Source organism: Malus domestica, chromosome 02 (genome assembly GCF_042453785.1).
Source record: "Malus domestica chromosome 02, GDT2T_hap1".
Classification (NCBI taxonomy): Eukaryota; Viridiplantae; Streptophyta; class Magnoliopsida; order Rosales; family Rosaceae; genus Malus; species Malus domestica.
Genome location: NC_091662.1, coordinates 15,265,183 through 15,288,726, shown reverse-complemented (window position 1 = coordinate 15,288,726; position 23,544 = coordinate 15,265,183). Strand labels below are relative to the sequence as shown.

The following is a 23,544-nucleotide window of genomic DNA, read 5'->3' as shown; positions in this document are numbered from 1 at the left end:
AACTCTTTGCCTTAAACCTACCAGCAAGAACAATCCTGATTCTATTTTTACAACTCTAAACTAAACCCAAGTTCGTCTCTCTTGCGAATTGCTATGGAGTTGTAGCTGCAACTGTTAGCAAAAGAAATAATTGGTTGTGTTTCAAAATGTAATCCAAGCCACTCATTGAGTCCAATGGCTGCAGCTACATTTCCGCAAAACTAATCCATGTGGAGTTTGAATTAGACTTATAAACAATGGAGTTGGGATTGTTTTAGTAGGCAAGTTGGGACAAATAGATGTGTCAAAGAAATGTTCATACTGCCACTTAGTACTACGGTCTAATGGTATTCTTTTTCACTTGTAAGTGAAAGGTATTAGGTTCGATCTTTGGCAAGGGCGAAGTTGAACCACATTATTATGGTAAACTCATTGTAAGACTTAGCCCACTCCCCCATCCTCTTAAGTATAGATACTATCGTTTGCTCGCAAAAAAAATAAAGAAGAAATGTTCATACTAACCTTTAATTTAATGTTTATTTGACGAAGTTGAGGAAGACAAAGTGAACTGAGACTAATAATATGAAAATAGTAAATTGTAGTTATGCTCCCTTAATTTTAACTCAACTGGAGCAATAGTCCCTTAACTAAAAATCCATTACCATTGGTCCATCAACTCATCAAAACGTGCAACTATGGTCCCTCAACTAAAAATCAATTACCATTGGTCGCTCAACTATAATTCAACTGGAGAAATGGTCCCTTAACTTTAACCCAATTGTAGCAATAGTTTTTTCAACATAACTCGTTTTGACAAAATTTTTGACGTAGTTAATGTAAAAGACCATAATTACACACTTTGATGAGTTGAGAGATCCTAATTGTATAAATGGTTATTCCAACATAACTTATTTTGATAAAATTTTGATGAAATTGATGAAAATGACTATAGCTACACATTTTGATAAGTTGAGGGACCAATGGTAATGGATTTTTAGTTGAAAGATCATTGCTCCAATTTGATTAAAGCTGAGGGACAATTGCTACAATTTACTTATACGAAAATAACAATTTTAAAGAGCAAGACAATACTAGTTTTTAAAGGTAAAATGAGATTAGATAGCTTAAGGGGGGCAAATAAATTAATAAAGAGTTACTTAGTATTACGGTCTAATGATATTTTTTTTCAAAAACGAATTTAAATTATGTTATTGCTAGGTCTAAAATATCAATCATATAGGAAATATCGGTATTTCAAAAACACGAAAATTTCGATGGAAATATCGGGATATTATCGATATCGATAAAAATTGAATAAAAACCACGGAAATTGTAAGAAAAACTTGGAAATTTTTATTGAAACTTTGCATTATATTTATTTAGTTAATTATTTATTAGTTTATCACAAAAAATTGGAAGGAAATACATTGCATGATAGATTTAACTGATTTAAGTTGATTATATAGCGAGCTGACAAACATTGTGAGTGTAGAAAATATGTAGTAATTAATTAAAGAAGTTTAAACATACCATAATCATTTATATATAATGAATTAGTACAATATTTTACACTTTATGCATTGCATGGTAAGATACATGAGTGATTTAGTACCACATAGAATTCCTATCAAGGTCTAAATTATCGATGATATCGGAAATATCGGTAGTTCAAAAATACGAAAATATCGAGATAATATTGATATTTTAAACCTTATTGCTAACCTTACGGTTTAACCCACTCTCCCACAAACACTTGAAAATATCAAAAACACCCTTGAGGTGAGGATCCTTCTTTGGAACATAGGCTAAACCCTATATACGAAAAACCATAAACCCTCTGTACCCTTTGATTTTTTCACCAGCCGCCCGCCACACGAACTTCGCGCCGTTGCTCTCCGCCTTGAATTTGGTCGTCACCGGAAAATGCCTCCAATGGATGATTTATTCGCCACAGCAGAGAAAAAGGTTCCTTCTCTCTCTATATATCACAGCTTCATACGTTTAGTCTCTCAGCTGAGCTTTCACCTTGCAAATTTTTACTCAATTCGAATAATTCGCCTGTTCTACTTTCTGGGCTGCCGATAAAACTGATTAAAAGGCAAATTAAGCTAACAAATTAACAAATTTTAAGCCTAAGCATTATTGGGTTGTAACTTTTTTGGTTTAATTGTGGGAAAAGTTGGATGCTTTTGTTTTGTGTGAATTTTGTTGATTTTTCTGAAATTTGTGGTCGATAGGTTCTTGTGGAAATTGTGAAATTGGCCCAACAGAGAGGAATGAAGGGTGATAAGGGAGACTGGAAGCAGTTTTTAAGTAGTTATGATAAGAAGTTTGGGGCTAGCTTGAGTGATCCCGGGAGGCGGTCTAATGACGTATTGACTGCATTTTTAAAGACTTTGAACAATGAGGATGATTTGAAGGTAATCAGCTGTGTCCAGTTTGTATGTTAATTTGATGGAACAGTTGTTTAACTCCAATGATTACTGTTGCCCCTTTCGTGTTTTCAGGTTTTGGCTAAAGTTGTCCAATGCCATACAAATCGCCAAGCCGTTGAGCAATTGTTAAAGAATTTTCCGGAAAATGAATCTCCGGAGCAGGTATGTTTTTTTGTTGCAGTTTGGTTATTGGTTTGGATGGGCCTGTAATTTTAAAGGCTTTTCTAGTTGTTAATTGCCTTTTTATTTTCAATATGCACAATTTGTTAGTATTAATTTTATTATGATGGTGGCCATGCAGAAGCTTGTCCGTGCAACTCTGGAACACCCACAATATCTGTTGGATTACTCATTCGCATCAAATGATCAGGTTATCTGGCAGTATCTCTGCTTGCATTTTTGTTTTAAAGTTGCATTAATGTGTGACTGTCTTAACATCCATATGAATCCTTGTGGTGAAATTGCTTCTCGCTTTCTGCATTGCTTCAGATTTCTTTATTACATACACAGGATATGCATTTTCCTACTTGCCTATGATCCATTTTAAGGTTAAGGTATTTTACGGTGTTGTTTGTCTACGTTTATCTGTTGGAAAAGGATACAACAACAACAACAAAGCCTTTTCCCACTAAGTGGGGTCGGCTTCATAAGGATTCGACGTGATCATGGAGTGCCGGCTGTCGACTACCTGACGCCCTCCCCCTCCTCCTTTATCCGGGCTTGGGACCGGCCATGTAAGACATAGGCGGAGTTTGTTGGAAAAGGATAACTTGTGATATTTTGTTTAGCAAACTGTTTTGTCGCTATTATACTTTTCATGGCCCTGATTTTGTAACACTGATTACAAAAACTTTTGGCATTTCTACTTTGACTAAATTATAAGTGATATGCTGTAGAAATCATAGCTTTTCAAATGGCTGTAAGTTTTACCTGGTCACGTGGTTTGTCTCCCTGTTAACTTGTATAAATGGCGAAGCAGGATTGGGTAGCTACAAAGCTAGGTAAAAAGTCTAAGATGATGACCTCAAGTGCAATGGTTGCTGTTGATTGTGAGATGGTTCTATGTGAAGATGGCTCTGAAGCTTTAGTAAAGGTGTGCGTTGTGGATGCAGAATTACAGGTATAGCTGCTCTACAACTTAGACTAGTTATCTGATTAGTGCCTAGACCTTTTTGAACTCCCCTTTCTATAACCGTATGAATTTGGACTTTGGCTTTTCAGGTCAAACTGAATGAATTTGTAAACCCTTGCAAAGAAGTTGCTGACTACAGATCTGAGATTACAGGAGTTTCAGTAGCGGATTTGGATGGAGTTACATGCACATTGAAGGATATACAGGTATTAAGGTTATTTATACGTTTCAAGTGGATTTTTTTTCAATCTGATTTCAAGGGATTATGCATGACTCTTTTTTACCTGAACTTTTTGGTTTATATTGTAGAAACGCTTGAAGAAGTTGTTGTCGGATGGTACTATTTTAGTTGGGCATAGCTTATGCAATGACCTGCAAGGTAAGTTCTGTTGTTCTATAAGTAGATGTTTGGGCCTTTTTGATGTCTCAAACAACTCATTGTATCTTCTTGTTTTCCTTTTCAGTTTCTGCAATTTAATTATGACTTTGTATTTCTTTTTTATTGTTGCTGTATTGTTCATTGTTGTTAATATTGCTCTTTTTTGCTCACAGCATTGAAGTTGGAACATGCCAGGGTGATTGATACTGCATATATCTTCCAATACTCTGATGGCCCTATCCATAGAAAACCTTCCTTAAATAATTTGTGTAAGGTAAGTTATAAGAAGCTGGTTTATCACTGTTATATATCAGTCGAATTTTCACATACCTCTTGCTCTGGAATCTGGTAATTAGTCTATTGCATGATTCTGCAATTCAGTGTCAGTCTTTCTTTGTCCATTTTAATTAGGAATGACTTGGAATTTTTTTACCTTTAAGTTCTTGATTGTTGCAATGTGGGCAATTATGTATTAACTTAGGCAATTTAGGATGGTGGTCTGCATATTGTTATTTGTTTTTTGGCATTGCATAAATCCCAAGAATGAAAGCAAAGAAATCATGGGTTGGGATTTTTTGAGATGGTTGACTTATATTTCCATATTATCTTTTCCAGTCTGTATTGGGTTCTGAAGTCCGGAAGCAAGGTTCTCCACACAATTGTCTAGATGATGCTTGTGCTGCAATGAAACTTGTTCTTGCTAAGATAAGGGGCGAAGTTGGATTTATTCCCCCCCCAGCTCAGGAGGATGTGAGTTTTTAGTTTTTCATCGTTTTTTAAACTTCAAGACAGGATTCCAGAATCCAGGTACATCATCATTGTCTTAATAACTCTTTCAATTGTAGGTACGGGAAGTTAATATGGCAAGGCTACTTCTCCACAGGATACCAATAACAGTGCCTAGTGAAGAACTGCGCAATGTCATTCCCGGGAACTATAAGATACAAGTCAAGGTTCAATATATATGCCTTAATGTTTTTAATAGAATACATGTTCTGTGTGCTTTAGAGGTATAATGTTATGGTTTTACTTCCGAAAGACCGTCACACGTCATATCATAGATACTGAGGTTGGGCTTTCATTTTGGGTAAAATAGTCTCGGTCTCATATTTTTCTTTCTCCTTCCTTCCCACTTTCTTCCCTGCTTGTTACTGTGAAGTTAATATAGTTAAAACATTTCCAGCAACCATCTGTGAAAGCACAAGGAGATAAATATTCTGCCTTTGCTATCTTTACGAGTCCACAAGAAGCACATCAGGCATATGAAAAAGTCCAAGGCAGCCAGGAGAAGGTACATATGACAGATATATCTTTATAGCATTGACAATGTTGAACACATATATACGATATCTTAGTTTGTACATGCCGTTCTTTTCACATGAGTATATTTTTATACCCCATTGATTTTCATTTGTGTGCTTTTCATGTGATGAGTTTAATTTTCATTACAAGGTGTTTTTGTAGTCTACAAGGCACTCGGATTTGTTTGGTTATAAAGAAACATAATGTTGTTAATCTATGTTATTATAGGACTCATGTGGACGGCCCCAGAAACTTATTGCATTTAAGCTTAGCACGGGTGTAACTGCTGATTTATTTGTTCGTAAAATGGCAAACGTTGAGTCCTCTGCCCAAGCCTCATCTAAGAGAGCTTTAGAAGTTGAAGAGAACTCAGGTGTACATAAGAAACAAAAGACGGGTAAAAAATTAGAAGACGAGACAGCGGCAGAGCTAAATCAGTGCTGCGATCACCTTAAAGAGATAGAAAGGTTAAAGGAAGAACAACAGAAGGCCTCAGAGAAGTGTTCTGATCAATTAAAAGAGATCGAAGGACTGAAGCAGCAACTCCAAAATAAAGAGTTTGAAATTTCTACGCTGAATAAGATTGTTTCCAAACTCCAAGGGGGCAAGAAAAAGGGAAGTAGACTTTAGTATGGCCCCGAGAATTATCTCAGCTCTGGAAGGCACGTCAATGCTCACCGCGTTGGAACAGCTTATAGCTCTTTGAATGTGATGGAATGATGGACAGATAACATCAGGCCTCGCGAAGGAAAGGTTGGAGGCCTCATTCTCGGAAATTATGGCATCCCCATGGCTCCCGTCGAGAAGTACATCAGTTTTGCTGCTGATCAATTTTGACTGGTGGGAATTTTTTTTTTTTTCCAATGATACAGATTTTTAATGTGCAATGTAATATTTATATGTAACTTTTATTGGTGATACAACATTCGATTGTTTTTTTTTATCGTTAAAGGATTGAGAAAAATGGCGGGATAACGCCTTTTCATTGAAAACAATGAGGTCAATCAACCAACATCTGATTCCTATGTTCGTCCCGGAACTCTGCGTTATCTATTGTTTGGAATAGTGAATACACTGGTGTTTCTTGTACAATTTCAAGCAAAGCTCAACTGCTTCATTCGCTATCAAAATCATCCCCGAAAGAGAAAACTGAAGCATCCGCGGCCATTGCCCTAATATCATCTCCCCCAGATGAGCTCAACTTGCGGGAGTGGCCCGGGTGAGATTTTTCAGCCCCGTCGTTGGTTGGTTTTCTGGAATTACTCCGCGGGCTATCCACTCTTCTGGTGTTAGATGGATGATTATATGCAGGAAGTCCAGCTCTAGAATTCGCTTCCGCTTGCCTGCTCATTTTATCCTCAGTCTCATCTCCATCACTATCCGAAAATACATCATCACCATCTTCACGCTGAGAGATTTTACTTTGGTTGGGATTTCCAGCAACACCATGACTTGAAGCATTGGCATCACTTGCGCTACCCTCAGGTGTTCTACCGGAAGAATCTGCTTTAGCTTTTGTAGGTAAAGTAGCACCATCATAGTCTATCATCACAACTTCAACCTGGAATCCGGGACAAGGTAATTTTCTCTGCAAATAACAACCAACGGTGTTTCACAAACAAGCGCCGCAAAGAAATAGAAATGTAGGGTAGAGAAACAGAGAGATGATCTAATATTTGACGTACATCATATTCATAAGTAATTAGAGTCAAACCATTTACCTTCTCATAACCATCGAGGTCATCTGCAGTTAGGACTTTTCTGTTTTCCGTCATTGTATTTAACCAGCTGAAAAAGGGGTAAGAATATAAAGGAATTCAATCATTCAATCTGGCAGTCTAGTCTCTTGCTACATAGCACTAAATGCTACGAGCATTGGATGGCCTGGATTCATGGGACTACAATAAAAGCAATAATTCAAACCAATCCAGGCCATCCAATGCTCATCGCATTTAACGCTTCGTAGCATGGAATAATTTTCCTATTTATTGTACCGCAATTGCTGAATGTAAAATTTTGGGTAGGAAAATAGCAAAATATTACAGAGCAGGTTCTGTGAAACAAATGCATGACAGATTCAACATTCGTCATTAAATTAGTGAAGGAAAGTTACAACATAACATAAACAAGAGTAAGATAGGGGAACCGATGTACATACCAATAGAAATCTCCATGGCTATCTTGGAATTGGATTTTGAAATCCCCCACTAACTCAGCCAGACCAGGTTCCCCTGGTAGAGCGAAAACCACAAACCCTTTCTTCCGTGCATTGATCCAGAAATCTTCTGGCTAAAAGAATGAGTTGATGCGCTTAAATTAGAAATTCAATGGATTTCTACATATGTATATAATAAATATAAAAGCATATCGATTAGTATGAAACTGTTTTACTTTGACAAGCGCTTACCATTAGATCTTTCGTTTTTGGATGCTTCCTTGATGAGAACAAAATTCCTGTGCATTGGGATAAACATCTTGATAAGTGACATAAAACAGCTTCTAAACATGGAAAGAGAGAAGGCATTTTTAGGAATGGATATGTATGCATGGCTCTAAAAACCCGCACATGCAAGAACATTGACACAATGAATCATATCGATTAGTATGAAACTGTATTATCATCACAACTTCAAGTATTGTCTTAGTACTCAACGGCAACTCTGTGAAGCGTTATCTGTAACCCAGTACTCGATTCCCTTATCACAAGTGCTCTTTTCTACCCAAACAAACTCAAGGTTCAACAAGTAACTAGTTCAGGAAGTGAACAATATTAGAAAAAGATCACTATTTATAAACAAAAATGCCTCTTTGGAATCAAAGAACAGTACATCAACTTATATTCTGCTATTAAATATCTATCATAAAAAGTGATGGTTCAAAACATCACAGAATATTGCAAGGATGATAGCGTCAAAGATTACCCTTATGATCCGAGACTGTAATGGAGGGCCTAATCCAATAAGGGCAATTGTGAAGCCGAAATCCCCTGAGCATGCACCTATAATATTGCAACTTTAGTACCTTCTAAAATGGAGTCTTACAGACACACATGTACACAAACACAGACAGAGGCAGGCAATCTATTTTTAGAACTTTAGATATGGACGATTGAAATGCATCTCACCCACCTGTGCACCTTAATAACCTATATCTGATTCAATAGCTCAAATATTCAACTTAACTCCTCAACCTAGGTCCTCATTACAAGACCACTGTACCACTTAGATACATATATACAAGTGAATGGTCAGTCTGTCAGAAGTGTACCTTCGAGCTGGAGGAGTTTCTCCATTGAAGTGTTTTAAGATATGCTCAAAGTATTTGACGTATCTCTGGGAAAATCATAGAAAAAATTGTTAATCGCAATGATGTAGATAGGTAAGCAACATCAAGCTTAAAAAGGAAATCCAAAAATTTAACTGACTCACAATCTGACTTGGGAGAACCAGAGCCTTTCCATCTATACACCTTTTATGGTTATAGTAATTCATGGCCTCCTCAGCTGTAGGGAAGAACTGCAGAGACATGGAAAAACAAACAAGAAAAAGTTATAGTCATAAGTCCAAGAAATAATAATATAGAGCCAAAAGAAGCACCAACATTTCCACCATATAACCCCCAGATCTTAGGTGCTGATTATTGATCTCACCTTAAGAAATAAGAGAAGGCTACAAATCATTACTCCTGTCCTTGCCATACCAGCTTTACAATGAACAACCACAACATTTTCGATGCCCTCCTTTAACCATGAATGAGCACTTCGACAGAAAGATTCTATGAGTTCGATTGGGGGGCAATTATGATCATCAAATGGGAAACTTGCAGCCTTAAAACATTCAGAGAAGCGAAAAATAGATGAAGCTGTTATTCAACATAACTGAAAAACAGAATTACAGCACTGGAAAGTTAAACTTCTTAATCTATTTGACTATACTTTCAACTTTCTTCTTTCTCAATATATTAACACATACAAGATAGCCCTCATTAAGTCTATCACATCATTCGCATATTTATCTTATGATTTCATCAACGGCCATTTTGTTATTTAACATGTTAAAATGAAGAACTTCAATAGCTCCATCAATGATACAGAATTCTTTATTTATTTTATATTTTGCATATAAAAAAGTGCCAACCACTTCACCTAGCAGCAATATCATGCCTTATTTTTCGATACACATCTTTGTAAACATCCAGAACCAAAAACCTGGGACACCCTCACAATTTGGTGCACTCACTAGGAAATTGACGGTTGGGCAAGTCTTGTACTTAAGCTAATACATATGCAAGAAAAGTTTTTAAATCTCGCAATTTCCCTACTCATTTGTCACATTTCTATAAGGCAGATTATCAAATTCCTTCAATTTCTTTAAGCTTTCAACACAAAGCAAGTGAAGATGAAACACACACCTTCCCCTCAAATCGCGATGCATCATACAACCTCTCTGAACAAAGATTGTACACTTTATATTTTCCCTGCAAAACAAATGTCAAATTGACAGAAAGTTTTGAACTAGCTATAGGCCGGAAATACAAAGTTTCAATTATAAAAGAGGAACAGAACCGTAACTGGAGATAAGCTAGAAAAATGTAAAACCATGTCCTTAAGCCCAACATCATTTCCTGAATTGTAAACAGATTTTCATGTTCCTAGTAAAAAATTTATGCCTTCAGATTTGAAAACCTTTTCTCACCTTGTGAGTAGTCTCAAGAAAGCTGATGACTTCTTCCATATGATTTCGATAAAAACCCTGCATCACGTTTTAGTTGGTACGTTAAAAATGATACAACCAAGCTTAGCCTACTGAATTTCAAACATAAACCACGTCAGTTTATTACCTCAACATATCCAAATAGGCCGGAACTTATATCTCCAGCTGGGAAACCCATTGCAATTATATTCTCAGTAATGTACGTCAGATCCAAATCAAAACCACCCTCCTAAATTTAGTGCAGAATAAGTGTCATAGGAAACATTCTTTGTGGAAGACTCACCATTTTATTTAGGTGAAGATAAAGGTAGTAATAAGTCATAGTAAGAAAAATGCGAGCAGTTGCAATCAAATCAACTGAATGTAACTAACTGCAACAATTAAGAATTTAACAAAAGAAAATGGAAAATCATACACATAACCGAGGCACATTCTACCAGAATTTGAAATGCAAATAAAGTAGTTGAATTGAATTTGTGATAGGCTCGGCATTATTAATCAAGAAACAAAACCGAAGCACACTCTGTAATTCTGGTAAGGTACCTGGTATCTTCGTTTGTTTTGGGAGACCAAATGGCGCGCCTTGACCTGCACAGCCTTCACTGCACTCTGAGACGTGTTAACCAAACCCTTTGTAAATGATAGAAAAACCCCAGATACCGCTTTTGCATATTGAGTATTATCTTGACCAGAGGCAGCAGCAGCAGCAGTAGCATTTTCAACCCCAGAATCTTTAGCAGGAGGTTGAGTTGACGGGTCAGTAGCCTTCGACTCCATTCAGGGAAATCAATGGAGATCCTAACACTACCCAGGTAGAACTCAATGGAGATCCTACAACAGCACATCAACAGGAACAAATAACCAAGTGAAGTGATTGCATTACAACATAAAGAAACGAATCAAAACTTGGGCAAAAGGATTTCTTGCTTCGAATATAAGCTGGATCGCAAAAACCCAATTGAAAACGAAGATTAACGGTTAGAATAATACATTTCAACATACAAAACAAACAATGGAGTCAATCAGAAACATGGGTTCTAGCCTAAATCTGTAACATTCAAGTTCTTGATGAACAACAATGCATCGTAAGATTCATACCTCACAAATACACGTAGGAAGATGTGCCAAGATTCATCTTTACAATGGCAAATGTGAAAATTTCATGGGCTATCACCAATCGAATTGACAAATTCAAAACATTTGGTGCCAAATTGTGTAAATATGCGTATAGAGTGGGCAAAGTGGCTTACCGGGAGTCTAGGTTTGAATCGGAGGATTTGGGTTTGTATAGAGGCCGAGATCCTTCCAGGCTTTTGAAATTTTATTGAAATGTTGGATTGAAAGCTGCCCAAGAAATGAAATGTTGATATTTACCATTTACCATTTACCTTTTACCAGGCAGGAAGATTCAATTACTGGCCGTTGTTCGTTAATCGTTAGTTCATTATATACTTTTGCATGCTTCCAAGAGTCAAATACTTTTTGGAAGCTTCAAGGAAGGGATTTTTTTCTAAAAAAAAAATAAATAGAGATTAGTTGTGAGATCCACACCACATCGAACTTTAACAATTCGATCCGTCTATTTTTTAAGTTGCACTATATAGATAGACTATTCTTGCAAAATGTTCGACATGAAGTAGGCTCCATAACTAATCCCTATTTTTTGAAAAAATTGAGGATTCCTTAAACTTAAAGGGCCTTACCTTTTTTAGGCAAAAGTGTTTTCTCAATTTACACACCTAATGCTTCAAGAATATACTTCTCATGCACTCATATTGAAGATTCGTTTATGTTGTAATTGTGATGGTTATTCGCTTAGAAGACGTTGTTTTGCCGATGATCGAGGGTTGCTTTGGGTTAAAAAAAAGTTGTCATGCTTGATTGCTTTAATCACGAGATCATAGAAATTATATGCATTAGGTACAAATACAATGTGTTTCCAAACAATCTACAAACTTGTGTGTTTAGCATGTTGACTTGTAAAAATGGATGAAACCAGAATATGATTTGAAATTTTGTGTCACAATACAAAACACTCTCACTCTGCAACCCGAAACTCAGAGAGGAAAGGCATTTGCATGTTGAACTTAGTTCGGCGGCCTGTAATAGCCATAGACTCCGTAGAAGGTCTGTGCGAAAGTGAGAAACAACAACACGACAGCGGCGATGAAGGAGAGGATGGCCCAGGGATTGCTGAAGTAGTTATGTTTTAAGCTGGCACGCCAAGCGTTCCACCTGTGGTCGTAGTAGCGGTTCACATCCGCTGACAATGGGGAGAGATAACTGTCATTGATATCGAAAACCACCTCTTGACAGAGGCGGTTAAAGAGGTCAGCGACCTCATCGTCGCTGCCAAGCCAGTGCTCAATTATTCCACAATAATGGAGGTACCCTACATCTTGTGGAGAGTTGATCAAGTTGTCCATGAAGATCACGTAGGATGTTATGTCATTGCTGCAATCCAGATGACACTGCTCAAACGCAATCAGATTGAGGAAGAGAGACTTGGTACCATCATGGATCAAGAGCCTGGGAATTTTAAGAATCCCATTCTCGAATTTCACGTCCCAAAACCTATCCGTCTTCCTTTTCTTGAACTTGATCCCAGCCTCCTTGAGCTCCGTAACGCAATGAATCAATTGCTGCCTTCGTTTATCTGCAACCCGATTCGAGTGTGACCATCTCTTGATCCAAACTCTCGGCACAGCCTGAAGCCCCGTGCGCAATAGACTTCGCCTGAACACGTCAAGACAATGAAGGCCACCTTGTTCAGACAGCGGATCAAACGTGGTTGCGTATGCAAGCGATGACTCGAGTTTGTTCCTATCGCTCTTTGTCAATGGCTCGTCAGTTGGCATCAATGGATCGAAAAACCGAAGTGCTAGCTTAGCTACAAGTCCTTTCTGCTCAGGATCTCCCAACTGCAGCCCTAATAACCGATCAAGAATGAAAAGCGGAAGCTGATTCTCAAGCATGATCATGTCCCTCTGAATCGAATGCATTGACCCACGCATTGCAAATATGGGATCATTTCGAGGGTAACCTAGTTGCTTAAATCCCTCACCAACGCCGCGAAACAGCTCGAGCACAAAGCAACCGTCAAGCACCATCATTTCAACGAACTCATTGCTGCTGAGCCCCATTGCAGCTGGCCCTTCATAGCAAGCTCGAGCCTTTTCTTCAACTTCTTTTATAGAATTAAGATACAGCTCTATGCACTGGTTTGTCCGCTTCAGCATCCGAAGAAGCGACCGCCATTTATGGCGGTCCATTTGGCGAAGACGCCTCTTGCCGTGATGGTAAGGCCCCAATGACACAATCTGAGGCACAATGGCTTTATCATCACCTTCTCTCAAGTAATGTGGGACTTTGTAAATGCAGTGCTTTGCCCACGAACTCACCGCGTCGTCCTGGCCGGCCTGATCAAGTTTGTCTTTGATGTTGATCGTCCACTCGGATTCTGGCGACTTGGGTCCCTCTTCAAATTTCTGATCACAACCATTTTGGATCACAATATGGAGTGGCTCAGACGGTTGCTGCTGCTGCTGATGAACATGTTGGTGTGGCAGTTCAATTGATCTGTTTGTGGAAGTAGAAGTCTTTGCAATTCCGGATTCCACTGTTTCTCGGAGTTTGACTGTAATGAGGTACCAGCTCAGGAGCTCCTTGTTGAACACAGCAACCATTTCTTTTTTTCCCTCAAAAATGATGTCCTGAACTTGGTTTTTGCTTGAATCCTAAGCAATAAAAAGCAGAGATTGCAAGGCAATTGTTTCTTGAATACCCGCAATCACTTAGTGCGGATACATATTTGAACGTTGGATTTGATCAAGCAACGTAAACTGAGTGATAGAGGACCGTTGGATTTCGCTTGCAAAGGGTCAACTATCAAGGGTTTAAAGATGATGGGGTTGTTGTAACAACATGATTTAAAGTGGATTAGATGGTTGTTTAATAATTTAATAGATGTAGACCAATGGTGCAGCTGTCGTGGAACCTTTTTAATGTGACTTTTAGGTGCAATGTTCTACTCTTATGTCTCTTAACTTAATGAGGGTATGTATGTTGTTGTTCCATTATCATATTGTCACACAGTTGTTTAAAAATTCCCACTACATCTGTCGAACTCGAAGACTTGGAGAATATCAACTTGGGAGTCATCTCACAAAGTTAACAACTCAATATAGTATTGATTTATAGAAAGTGATTACTACACGTTCATTTCTTTTTTCTGCATTTATATGTCTATTTTGTCCTTTAATATTAGTTAAAGATAATGTTACTCGACATTCAGAACCAGCCTTAAAGTGAATGAATTAGAAAGAACAAAGAAGTAAGGAAATGAGACGACTCTTTCTTGAGCTATATCATAAATAGATCCTCCCCTCCACACCAATCACAAGTTTTTTCTCCATTCCTCTCATATATCGTCGTAACACCCTTACTGCTAGGTTTTGAAAAAGACTTTTCATATCCTTCCCATTTAGGTTTGATTCGGATCCCTCTGTTGTTTCCTTTTCCTCCTGCACCTTTTTCTCGAAATGAGAAAGAAGTTGGTACACTAGAATTGTACTATTTAAGTGCTTATTGCTTGCCAAAGATCCTACTTCTACAATTGGTAGGTCACGGAGATATTCAAATAAGTTGTATTTTCTGTGGTTTTCTCATGTTACAACTCTCGTACCAATTCAGTTGATCTGGAATAAATCAGTTAAACATTCTCTTTTATGTGGTATTCATTCTCGTTCGGCTCTTGGAATCACTTCTAGCAGTGGTTGGAACAGCTCACAAAATCCAACCACTTCAATTAAAAGTTAAAAATTTGTGCTGGGAAGAAAAATTGTATTCGAAAATCACTTTAGCATTATGATCATCTATGAATTGTAAGCATTATAACTATGCCTACTTACTTATCACATTTTCTCATTCATGTTATAACTAAAATATAAATGACAAATTAAAATAAAACAGACGGGTGAACATAATAATATTTTGACATTTTAATGTTAAAACTTCAAAAAAGTGAAGATTGATATGCCAAAATCACTATTAATACCTTTTTGAGAAGTACCACTAAACTCGTAGTTAGTTATTGACTTATAATTTTCTCAAAGGATTTCATATAAACATAGGAATCTTAATTGCAGCAAACAAGGTCCTACAACCTTTTATTGCACGTGGTAGCAAAGGTGGGAAGAAGCAACACTTCAACAAAACCAGGCCTACCTACTCTGTTCAATCATCATCAATTCATCGTGGCTCTCAATTTCCACGTTGTTGGCAAATGCAGCAAGTAAATTATTTCTGTTTTTATAAGAATTTTTTTTTTTTTTTACATTTTTGTTTTATTTTTAATTAACGAATATAAATGTAGGAATATAATTGTAGGCCTTAATTTCTAAACTAGATATTTGATTCAATATTCTATTATTCAGTCTAACAAGGGCCAAAAAGTCATAGACCTTAATACGAAGGTGAAGTAATTAAGGAACCTCCAAGTTGACCAAATAACACAATTTTCTCGTTAATCATATGTCACATTTTTTATTAATCAATTGATTCTCTGAAGTTATTCTTGTTGTGAAATCTCGTTTTTGGTTTTCACTATTGCAAACTACGTATGTGTATTAAGGAGTTATTATATTATTTTTGGAATTTATATTAATGGTAGAGTGTTGAGCTTGCGTATTCAAAAGATATTAAGGTGAAAAAGCTACAATTAAAAAGTTGCCTTTAATTAATTAAGGAGAAAGGAAAAAAAAAACAAAAATCAGAAACTGGGGGGGGGGGGTGGGCGGGGGGAAAGGGGTTGCCCGATTGGAGGAGAAGGAAAAGAGAGAGATACCAATGAGATGAGGGGAAAAGGAGAGGAAATGAGGGAGGTGCAGAGGCCCCCGCAACCCACACCCAACCCGTGACCCAATTGGAGACCCGTTTCCCCGAGGCTTTTCCGACGCCAAATTGAGCGTTATTCCGGTGATTTGTGGCGAGGAACCACTTGGAAACAACTTGGCATCACTCTCTCCTTCATATCCATCCAAGAATTGAAGACATTAGCCTCGATTTCGTGACAACCGCACATGTGGGTGCGAGGGAACTTTGATGGAAAGCCACCATTTTTGAAGTGTTTCTTTTAAATTACTACCAACTTTGACATCCTCTTGAGGCCAGAAACAAACCCCAAACAAGTTTGGGGGCAGTGGAGCACCGGAGAAGACGAATTGATGAAATGCTTATAATTCTAAGGTTCTTGTGGGTTTTAGTAGAATTGGAGATTTTCCCGGCCAAATTGGACTTGGCCACATGTATAAAGTTGGCTATACTCTTAGAGATCTTCATTTTTGTAATTTTTTTAATAATTTTTAAAAATAGTTGAAATTTTCCGATAAGTCGTGGCGGCCGACCACCACCCGCGGCGGCGCTTGCAGTGGCGGCCTTGCTAGTGGGCCGACGATGTCCTTTTAAGTTCAAATAGATGCCTTGATTTCATAATTGATATCCGTATGACGTAATTTGATTGTTTGGACTTAGTTTCATAACGATACCTTACTTGGTCAAAATATGAATAAATGATCCGACCGTTAAATCGTCACCAAACCTTATTTCATGATAGAACATAATATTTTTGGATCATAGAAACTTACGGATCGGGAATCCGACGTACGGATCTTCCCTAATTGGATTTCTAAGTTTGTAAAATAAATTGTTGACCGCCACTTAATTTTAGTAATTGGCAGAGATCTGACCGTCGGATCGCGATGAGATTTTAGTATGTTGTTCTAGAAGCATAATGTGGACTTTGGGAAGTATGGATCCTAAATCAATGCGCGGATCATCAAGATCAAATTACGTAGAGTTGTGGACCCTATCGTTGACTGAGAGTTGAATTGTGGTCAACACGTCTCGAAATGTTATAAATAATAAAATTAGTACTACGGGACTAATTGAAGTCTAGTGGGCCTATATTGGTTAGATAGTGACTTGAATAAATGAGATATGATTATTATCTTAATTTCTTATATTAGTGTCATTTGTGAATATGAATTGGTCTTATCATTACGATTCTATTGAAATGTGATTTTATATATTTAGCCATAGACCTATGTTTATTAAATAGGATTTGGCTTGTGTACTGATAATGTTTGTGATATATATATGTGTGTGTGTGTGTGTGTGTGTGTGTGTGTTTAATTATCTCTTTAATAATGTGATTGATAATTATGATGAATGTTATGACAATTATGGGATCTAAATATTGTTTGATAATTATTTGGATATGATTGCCAATTGAATACCTATTTGAACTTGGCATTACTACCTAGCATGAGATGGAGATGAGTTAGGTATTTTATTAGATTTTTAGTAGAAATAGTAATTAAGGGAATTCCTTGTGTTGTGCTCCATATGACTAAATGCTGGTTGATATGGGGAATCGATAGCATGTATGTGTATAATTATGTATAATGTGTGATGATGAGATAGCACCATGTAGTAGTGGTACATAGATGGTCCTGCTTGGTATATCCGTGATGGGGGACCATGCACATGTTATGGGTGATCATGCTTGGTATATCCACGATGGGTGATCACTACCTAGAGCTATATGATACAATCCTGCTTGGTATATCCGTGATGGGAGACATGGGAGACCGTTATAGGTGATCGTACTTGGTATATCCGCGATGGGAGACCATATGTATTCATGGGTGATCATGCTTGGTATATCCGCGATGGGTGATCACTACCTGCACAATGAGATTATGCCTATGGTTCTACTTGGTATATCCGCGATTGGGGACCATACACATTCTAGAGGTGATGATGATTAGTTGTACTTGGTACATTTGATAGGCAATCATATTTAGTTTGGTTCCGTTAAGTGGTCCGAAACCCGAGTTTGTTGAATTTCGTGGAGTAGTCTAAAAACCCATTATTTGGAGAAGTAGGCTTGGTCTAACTGTGTCACTCTAGCCTTAGTTTTATATATATTTGTGTCAATAATTTCAAGAATCTTGTGAATTGAGTTAGAAAATATGTTGGACGTCTGAGTGACTATTTCGGGATTTTCTACGATTCGATTATGATTTCATAAGGTATGAATTTAGAAGATATGGGAATAATTGTTATTACTTTGATCAAATTAATTAATTAATGCAGCTAGAGAATGGTTTTGTGTTTCGTCGGTTCTTAAATATGATCTATGTTGTGAATTGCGATATCATGATGAGACATAATGATTTATATGTTGGATGGGAGAGAAATCATGTTTTCATGGGAGTTGGTTATGTAGCCTGAGTCCAGGAATTACATGTTGTCAGTTTATAATAAAGGATTGAGGAAGGCTATGCTTTTCTGCTTAAACTTAGTGGAATAAATGTCTGATTTTGTGATAAGTGAACTACGAATGGCTTGATCCCTATTGAGGGTACGTAAGCAGTTTAACGAGGAGGTTAGATGCAGCCATAAAGTAAACGAAAAATTACTTTGCAATTTGATTCTCGAGTTGTGATTTGCCATATTCCGGAGATGGGGTATGTGAGATATACGAGTATTTGATGACGTCACGTGTCGATCATGGATATATGTCAGGATCGGGCGTGAGACTTGTAAATTATGCAGGTTCCTAAATTTTGGTGATGGATTTTTTAAGTTGATCATGTCATTTTTATTCGCTTTTAGTTTTGAAAAAAATTAGAACTATTGTTTTTGCTATCATATTACTCATGTGTTTTAATTCCCGGTTGAAAAAAGTTTTCTTGATGGATACCTTTGATTTACGAATAACGAAAAAATAAAAAGTAGGCAAACAACATTAACCCAAGTAATGAGCACATAAAAGTAACTTTTGATTGAAACTTGGAATGTGATTGCACAAATTATCAGTTTTGCTAGTAGGTGCAATTTAAACATAATTTAAATCTATTTACAAACAATGATTTCATCCCAAATCTATAATACCAATAATAGCCCTCATCCATTTTCGTAAACTTAGACAACAAAAGGGAACACATTGGGCATTTTGTACCGCAATTGACCAAAAGGCCCCCATCATTTCAACCTCAAGCACTTGTGACCATCTTGATGTCTTGCTCGGCAGAGAAAGAGCTTGATGGGTATTTTTGGTCCTTCTTTGTTGGGTAAGAAGCCTCTATTGCAATGCCACACTTGCCTGTGTACGTGCTTGCAACATTTCTCTCTATCTTAAAATATCCGCTTTCTCCCCAGTTGGTGCCCCACGAGTTCCTCACCAACCAATAGTCTGTGCCGTTTTCAGTGCCATACCCGACGGCAACGACACCGTGGTCCAATGCTGATCCGCACTCACCAGTGAAAACACCCGACTGGTAGAGTTGTAAGGCCAAGCCGCCGGCTTCAATGGCCACGCTAACGGGTTGGTGTGCAACTGCTTTCTTCAATGCGTTCTCGTCGTAGGACGGAACATCTTCGTACCCGTCAATGCTAACAACCGTATTTTTCTCCTGCAAAATTATAGTGCAACAAAGCAAGACGTTAGAAAAAATGAAATATTACCCTACAAGAGTATAAATAGGGGATTGGCATTGAAAATTTTGGACTGACCAGGGCAACGTTGCATTTTTGGTCATATGCTTTGTAAGGGTAGTCGGATTCAGTGTCAATGCCGCCGTTTAGGATAATGAACTCGAAGGCGTAGTCCATGAGACCGCCATTGCATCCGGCGTTGTAGGACGTGTCACAGTCGACGAGCTCTTGCTCTGAGAGAGACACCAATTCTCCGGTCACTATTTGGTTTATGCCCTCCACTGCTGCCACTGTTGAAAAAGCCCAGCAACTCCCTGCAACCAAGAAATAGAAAGGTATTTGTGAGCACGAATTAGATCCAGTGGGCCTAACCCGAACTTTTGTAGCCATGTTCGGGTTTGGGTGAGCTTGGAGAAACATTTTAGTACTTAATAACATTACTATATGAATTTATTAGAACATATGTTATTATAAGATATAGTATTAATAGATAAATAATAAATATTATAACGCAAATGAATTAATAACACCATGTAACAATGAGCGGACTTAACTCGGTCATAAAAAGTTGAATGTTACATTATTAAAGAGCATGTGTTTGAAGGATAATGTCACACAAATCAATATTGCGAGAAGAATTTCATGATACAAATACAAACACACATTATATCCAATTTCAATGATATAATATTATATATAAAGTCGTTGTAGGTGATATTATTTAGTAGTACAAAATATCACGATGTTACCACCATAAGAGTCGTTTTCCAATAATACAACTTGTTGTGGGAGGTTGAAATAAATATAATTTTAAAATCATAAAATGCAAGTGATCCTTTACTATAGTAGTGGAAAGTTATTAAGCCTTGTATGACGATATTGGTTCAAACTCCGTCTATCGCTAATTTAACATCTAATTTAAAAAATTTATCGTTTGAAAAAAAAAAATCATAAAATATTATAAAAGACTTTAAGAAAACATTTTCAATTTTTTTTTTAATAAAGAAAAGTGATATTCCAATTTTATATTTGACGTGAGGGGTAAGGAATCCCAACTTCCAACTGAAAGTCCAAACTACTAGCAAGCAGCAAGCCTCTGCCACCTTATCTAACATTCCACTAACAACACTTTGTCGTTTTCGTGCATGACTAAAATTCAACAGTGGTGGAGCGCAGAGCAGGGCTTCCCACCATTTAAACACTACCTTTTCCCACCGACCAAAACACCTTTTTTTTGGCCTTTTACTTTTTTTATCTTTCTTTATGAAAAAAAAAAGTAATAAATATCACGAGGCCTTTTCTCCTGCCCATGGAGATCAGGAGATGTGCCTGGTCTCTTCCGAGAAGATAAGGGCTACTCAAATTATTGAAAAAAAAAAAAAAAAAACCAAAACTAGTCGAGATTTTGGTTATGGATTTGCTTATTGAGTCACGTTAAGAATCAATTTGAACATGACACCAGAATAATTAGACTCATCGTTGCAAACGTAACACGATTAATCAAATTTATCAAATAGTTAATCATGAATAACTAGTGAGGTTAGTTCTAAATACAAAGAATCTGACTTTAATATGACACATCTGTTTAATTGAATTGTACGGAGGCTTGAGTTACGTGTTTAATTTGTGTCATGCAGAGAATCAATTTGAACATGACATGAATTTTGAGTCACGCCGCAATTTTCAAGAATCAAATTGAACATGGCGTGGTTAATCCAGAATCAATTTGAACGTGACACGATTAATCAATCAACATGTAAACCAAGTTCCTTAATCCAACAAAAAGTTGCAGTACAAGAAAAAAATAATTACTCACCGCAACTTCCTTGATTTTTGATGGGATTGACGGCGCCCTTGACTCTCCAATCCACAGATTCCGGCAACGTCTCGCCGGCGCGAAAAGCGTACCTCAGGCTTGGGTTCTTGGCCTTCATGACCCTGCGCTTAGGGTCACTCCTGGTGCCCAAAAACTTGGCACGGTACTCCTGGTTGGTCAGGTCAGCGAAAGCATTCAGACCGACCTTGTACGGACGGTCCAGTGCGTTATGCTCGTCGATGAACTTCAAGTTGTCCTTGAAGATCTCGAACCTCCTCTCGTCCTCCCCGATGCCGTTGTATGTTTTCTGGTGCTTCACGAGCCACTCTTGGTAGATGGCTCTGACGTCGGCCTCGCTCCGAGAGCCGACAATCGGGGAGGCCTGTGAGAGGGTGAAGGAGAGGAAGAGGATGGTGAACATGGCGAGAGACACGGTTGATGCCATGGTTTTTGGGAGAGAGGGTGGTGTTTGTGTTTTCTCCGAGGAGAGAGGTGTGCAAAAAGGGTGGAGAGTTTGGGTTTATAAAGAAAAAACAAGGGAGTTTAATATTCAAGAATATTGGTGTCCCATAAGTTTCTTGTCCGATTTGTATTTGTAGATACAGATATTTACGATGTTAGACTTTGAATCTAGATTATAATTATTTTAACGTGAAACATGTTAATAATATTAGGCCTTAAAGTCTAATTTCACCTAACCATTTATATTACAGCAGGTAGATTAGTTATAAGATGATCAATAAATACATGATCACTCTTTGTTGAATTTGATATTAAGGGTTAAATTTGACATTAAGAGTAGAGAATCAATGTATGTGTATTTGAAAGCTATGACCTAGAACTGTTAGATTTATCTTTACTTTGTTGTTTGGGACTACTAAGGTTCGATGCCAGGCTTTGGTGTTGTAACTAGGCTGTTTTTGCAAGTGGCTAGTAACTTAATTTCAACTCTTAATATTAAATCAAATACTGAATGACGCATAACGATATATAGTCAATCATATAAATTTAAGCAACAAAATACTAAATACAAGTTATTTCGAACATTTTTACAAAAATTAACCTAGTAAGAGCATCTCCAAAAGAGATGTCAAAATCATAGGTGGAATGTCACTATACATATTTGACATAAAAAATCTCTCCAACCCAAGTGTCATTTGCGGACTGGATTTGAAAGCTTTGTGATTTGGAGGCAAATTTGATATCAATGTCAAATTTCTTTTTAATTCATTTTAGCGATGGGTCCCTTATTCCACTAACATTTCAACCAATAAAATTTTGTTTCAACATTTAACAACAACTATTTAAAACTCTATTTAAATAATAAAATAACATTTGACAATTTGGTTAGAAAAGTACAAAATTTAACATAAGACTTCAAATTATCATATCAAACATAAATTATAATTTGATATTTCTTTTGAAGGTGGTCTAAGAAATTTAGATTCACAATCAATAACCTCTTTTTGTTCACACGGCTCTAGTAATTTATGTTTTCATTGACAACAAAAATATCTTTGGTGTCATTAATCCAAAAATCAATATAAATTAAGGGCAAGTTCATGGGAAAAGGGGGAAAGGGATCTTCTTCGGATCCCTTCCTCCTAATCCATTAAATCAGAGAATTTGTGTCGTTGAAATTTAATCTAACGGCTAAAGTTATTATAACTTTTAAAGTGAATCCCTGTTTGTAGCAGTTTGATCAATTTTCAACGGCACGAATTCTTTTATTTGGTGGATTAGGTGGAAGGTATCCTCTACATCCCTTTCCGGAAAAGGGAATCATGTAGGGTTGGGATTAAAACGTGTTCATACTTCAAACATGGAGACAGATTGTTTGCCCTCTTGTTTGAGTGTTCTTTCTATCTCCTTCTATTTATGCGATCACGGTTAAGCCACGTCAATATTTTATATTATTATTGTTTTTTATTTTATTATCTTTATAAAAAAAATTAATATAAAATATTGACTTGACTTAATCGTTACAAGATACGAGAGAATAAAAAATATTCCCAAACAAAAGGGCAGATAATCTTCCTCCTTCAAACATACCTCCTTCAAACATACCATGTGGGTGGTGAGCAGGAGTCCAGAAAGGAGGGCTAAATCGTATCCTTCTGGGAGTTGGGTAAATTAATTAATCACTAGATATTTTACAACTGTGTATGGAGTATGGACGACAGATGAAGCACGCAAGCTTGCAAGCTGCAACCAATAATTGTGGGATTGGAACTTGGAATTTGCCAACTTGAAGGAACTGCTCTCCCTCTCTCTCTCTCTCTCTCTCT

At 37.2% G+C, this 23,544-nt stretch overlaps 4 protein-coding genes across 5 annotated transcripts; 1 reads left to right on the top strand and 3 right to left on the bottom strand.

Annotated features, from left to right (window-relative positions):
* Nucleotides 1–1,740: 1,740 nt before the first annotated feature.
* LOC103453719 (small RNA degrading nuclease 1) lies at nucleotides 1,741–6,266 on the top strand. The gene is made up of 12 exons (XM_008393282.4): nucleotides 1,741–1,944; nucleotides 2,217–2,399; nucleotides 2,487–2,576; nucleotides 2,716–2,784; nucleotides 3,394–3,534; nucleotides 3,636–3,752; nucleotides 3,856–3,925; nucleotides 4,099–4,199; nucleotides 4,541–4,675; nucleotides 4,771–4,878; nucleotides 5,109–5,216; nucleotides 5,456–6,266. The coding sequence occupies exons 1-12, from the start codon at nucleotides 1,903–1,905 to the stop codon at nucleotides 5,855–5,857; spliced, it is 1,566 nt and encodes a 521-aa protein (XP_008391504.1). The 5' UTR covers nucleotides 1,741–1,902; the 3' UTR covers nucleotides 5,858–6,266.
* Nucleotides 6,182–11,342, bottom strand: LOC103453718 (phosphatidylinositol 3,4,5-trisphosphate 3-phosphatase and protein-tyrosine-phosphatase PTEN2A-like). Of its 2 annotated transcripts, none has more exons than XM_029092054.2 (13): nucleotides 11,190–11,342; nucleotides 10,483–10,770; nucleotides 10,067–10,168; nucleotides 9,922–9,978; nucleotides 9,638–9,703; nucleotides 8,877–9,053; nucleotides 8,656–8,742; nucleotides 8,495–8,559; nucleotides 8,149–8,225; nucleotides 7,635–7,681; nucleotides 7,386–7,516; nucleotides 6,949–7,015; nucleotides 6,182–6,815 (listed from the first exon to the last, which is right to left on the bottom strand). In XM_029092054.2, the coding sequence occupies exons 2-13, from the start codon at nucleotides 10,714–10,716 to the stop codon at nucleotides 6,342–6,344; spliced, it is 1,584 nt and encodes a 527-aa protein (XP_028947887.1). In that variant the 5' UTR covers nucleotides 10,717–10,770; nucleotides 11,190–11,342; the 3' UTR covers nucleotides 6,182–6,341. The 2 variants fall into 2 exon arrangements, with proteins under 2 accessions (XP_028947887.1, XP_028947892.1); XM_029092059.2 differs by having other exon boundaries at nucleotides 11,038–11,265.
* Nucleotides 11,343–11,796: 454 nt separating this feature from the next.
* Nucleotides 11,797–13,711, bottom strand: LOC103403362 (UPF0481 protein At3g47200). Its single transcript, XM_008342172.4, has one exon. The coding sequence runs from the start codon at nucleotides 13,623–13,625 to the stop codon at nucleotides 12,027–12,029; it is 1,599 nt and encodes a 532-aa protein (XP_008340394.2). The 5' UTR covers nucleotides 13,626–13,711; the 3' UTR covers nucleotides 11,797–12,026.
* A 5,053-nt stretch (nucleotides 13,712–18,764) lies between these two features.
* Nucleotides 18,765–21,899, bottom strand: LOC103403352 (cysteine proteinase mucunain-like). Its single transcript, XM_008342164.4, has 3 exons — nucleotides 21,257–21,899; nucleotides 19,519–19,754; nucleotides 18,765–19,418 (listed from the first exon to the last, which is right to left on the bottom strand). The coding sequence occupies exons 1-3, from the start codon at nucleotides 21,699–21,701 to the stop codon at nucleotides 18,999–19,001; spliced, it is 1,101 nt and encodes a 366-aa protein (XP_008340386.2). The 5' UTR covers nucleotides 21,702–21,899; the 3' UTR covers nucleotides 18,765–18,998.
* Between the last annotated feature and the right edge of the window lie 1,645 nt (nucleotides 21,900–23,544).

Coding starts and splice junctions, on each gene's coding strand:
- LOC103453719 (XM_008393282.4), top strand. CDS start 1,903: ATGCCTCCAATGGATGATTTATTCGCCACAGCAGAGAAAAAG. Junction 2,400..2,486: donor ACAATGAGGATGATTTGAAG/GTAATCAGCTGT, acceptor TCGTGTTTTCAG/GTTTTGGCTAAAGTTGTCCA. Junction 4,200..4,540: donor CCTTAAATAATTTGTGTAAG/GTAAGTTATAAG, acceptor TATCTTTTCCAG/TCTGTATTGGGTTCTGAAGT.
- LOC103453718 (XM_029092054.2), bottom strand. CDS start 10,716: ATGGAGTCGAAGGCTACTGACCCGTCAACTCAACCTCCTGCTAAAGAT. Junction 7,682..8,148: donor TACAGTCTCGGATCATAAGG/GTAATCTTTGAC, acceptor CCCAATGCACAG/GAATTTTGTTCTCATCAAGG. Junction 7,517..7,634: donor CAAAAACGAAAGATCTAATG/GTAAGCGCTTGT, acceptor TCATTCTTTTAG/CCAGAAGATTTCTGGATCAA.
- LOC103403362 (XM_008342172.4), bottom strand. CDS start 13,625: ATGGTTGCTGTGTTCAACAAGGAGCTCCTGAGCTGGTACCTCATTACA.
- LOC103403352 (XM_008342164.4), bottom strand. CDS start 21,701: ATGGCATCAACCGTGTCTCTCGCCATGTTCACCATCCTCTTCCTCTCC. Junction 19,755..21,256: donor CAAAAATCAAGGAAGTTGCG/GTGAGTAATTAT, acceptor TCTTGGTTGCAG/GGAGTTGCTGGGCTTTTTCA. Junction 19,419..19,518: donor AAAAATGCAACGTTGCCCTG/GTCAGTCCAAAA, acceptor ATAATTTTGCAG/GAGAAAAATACGGTTGTTAG.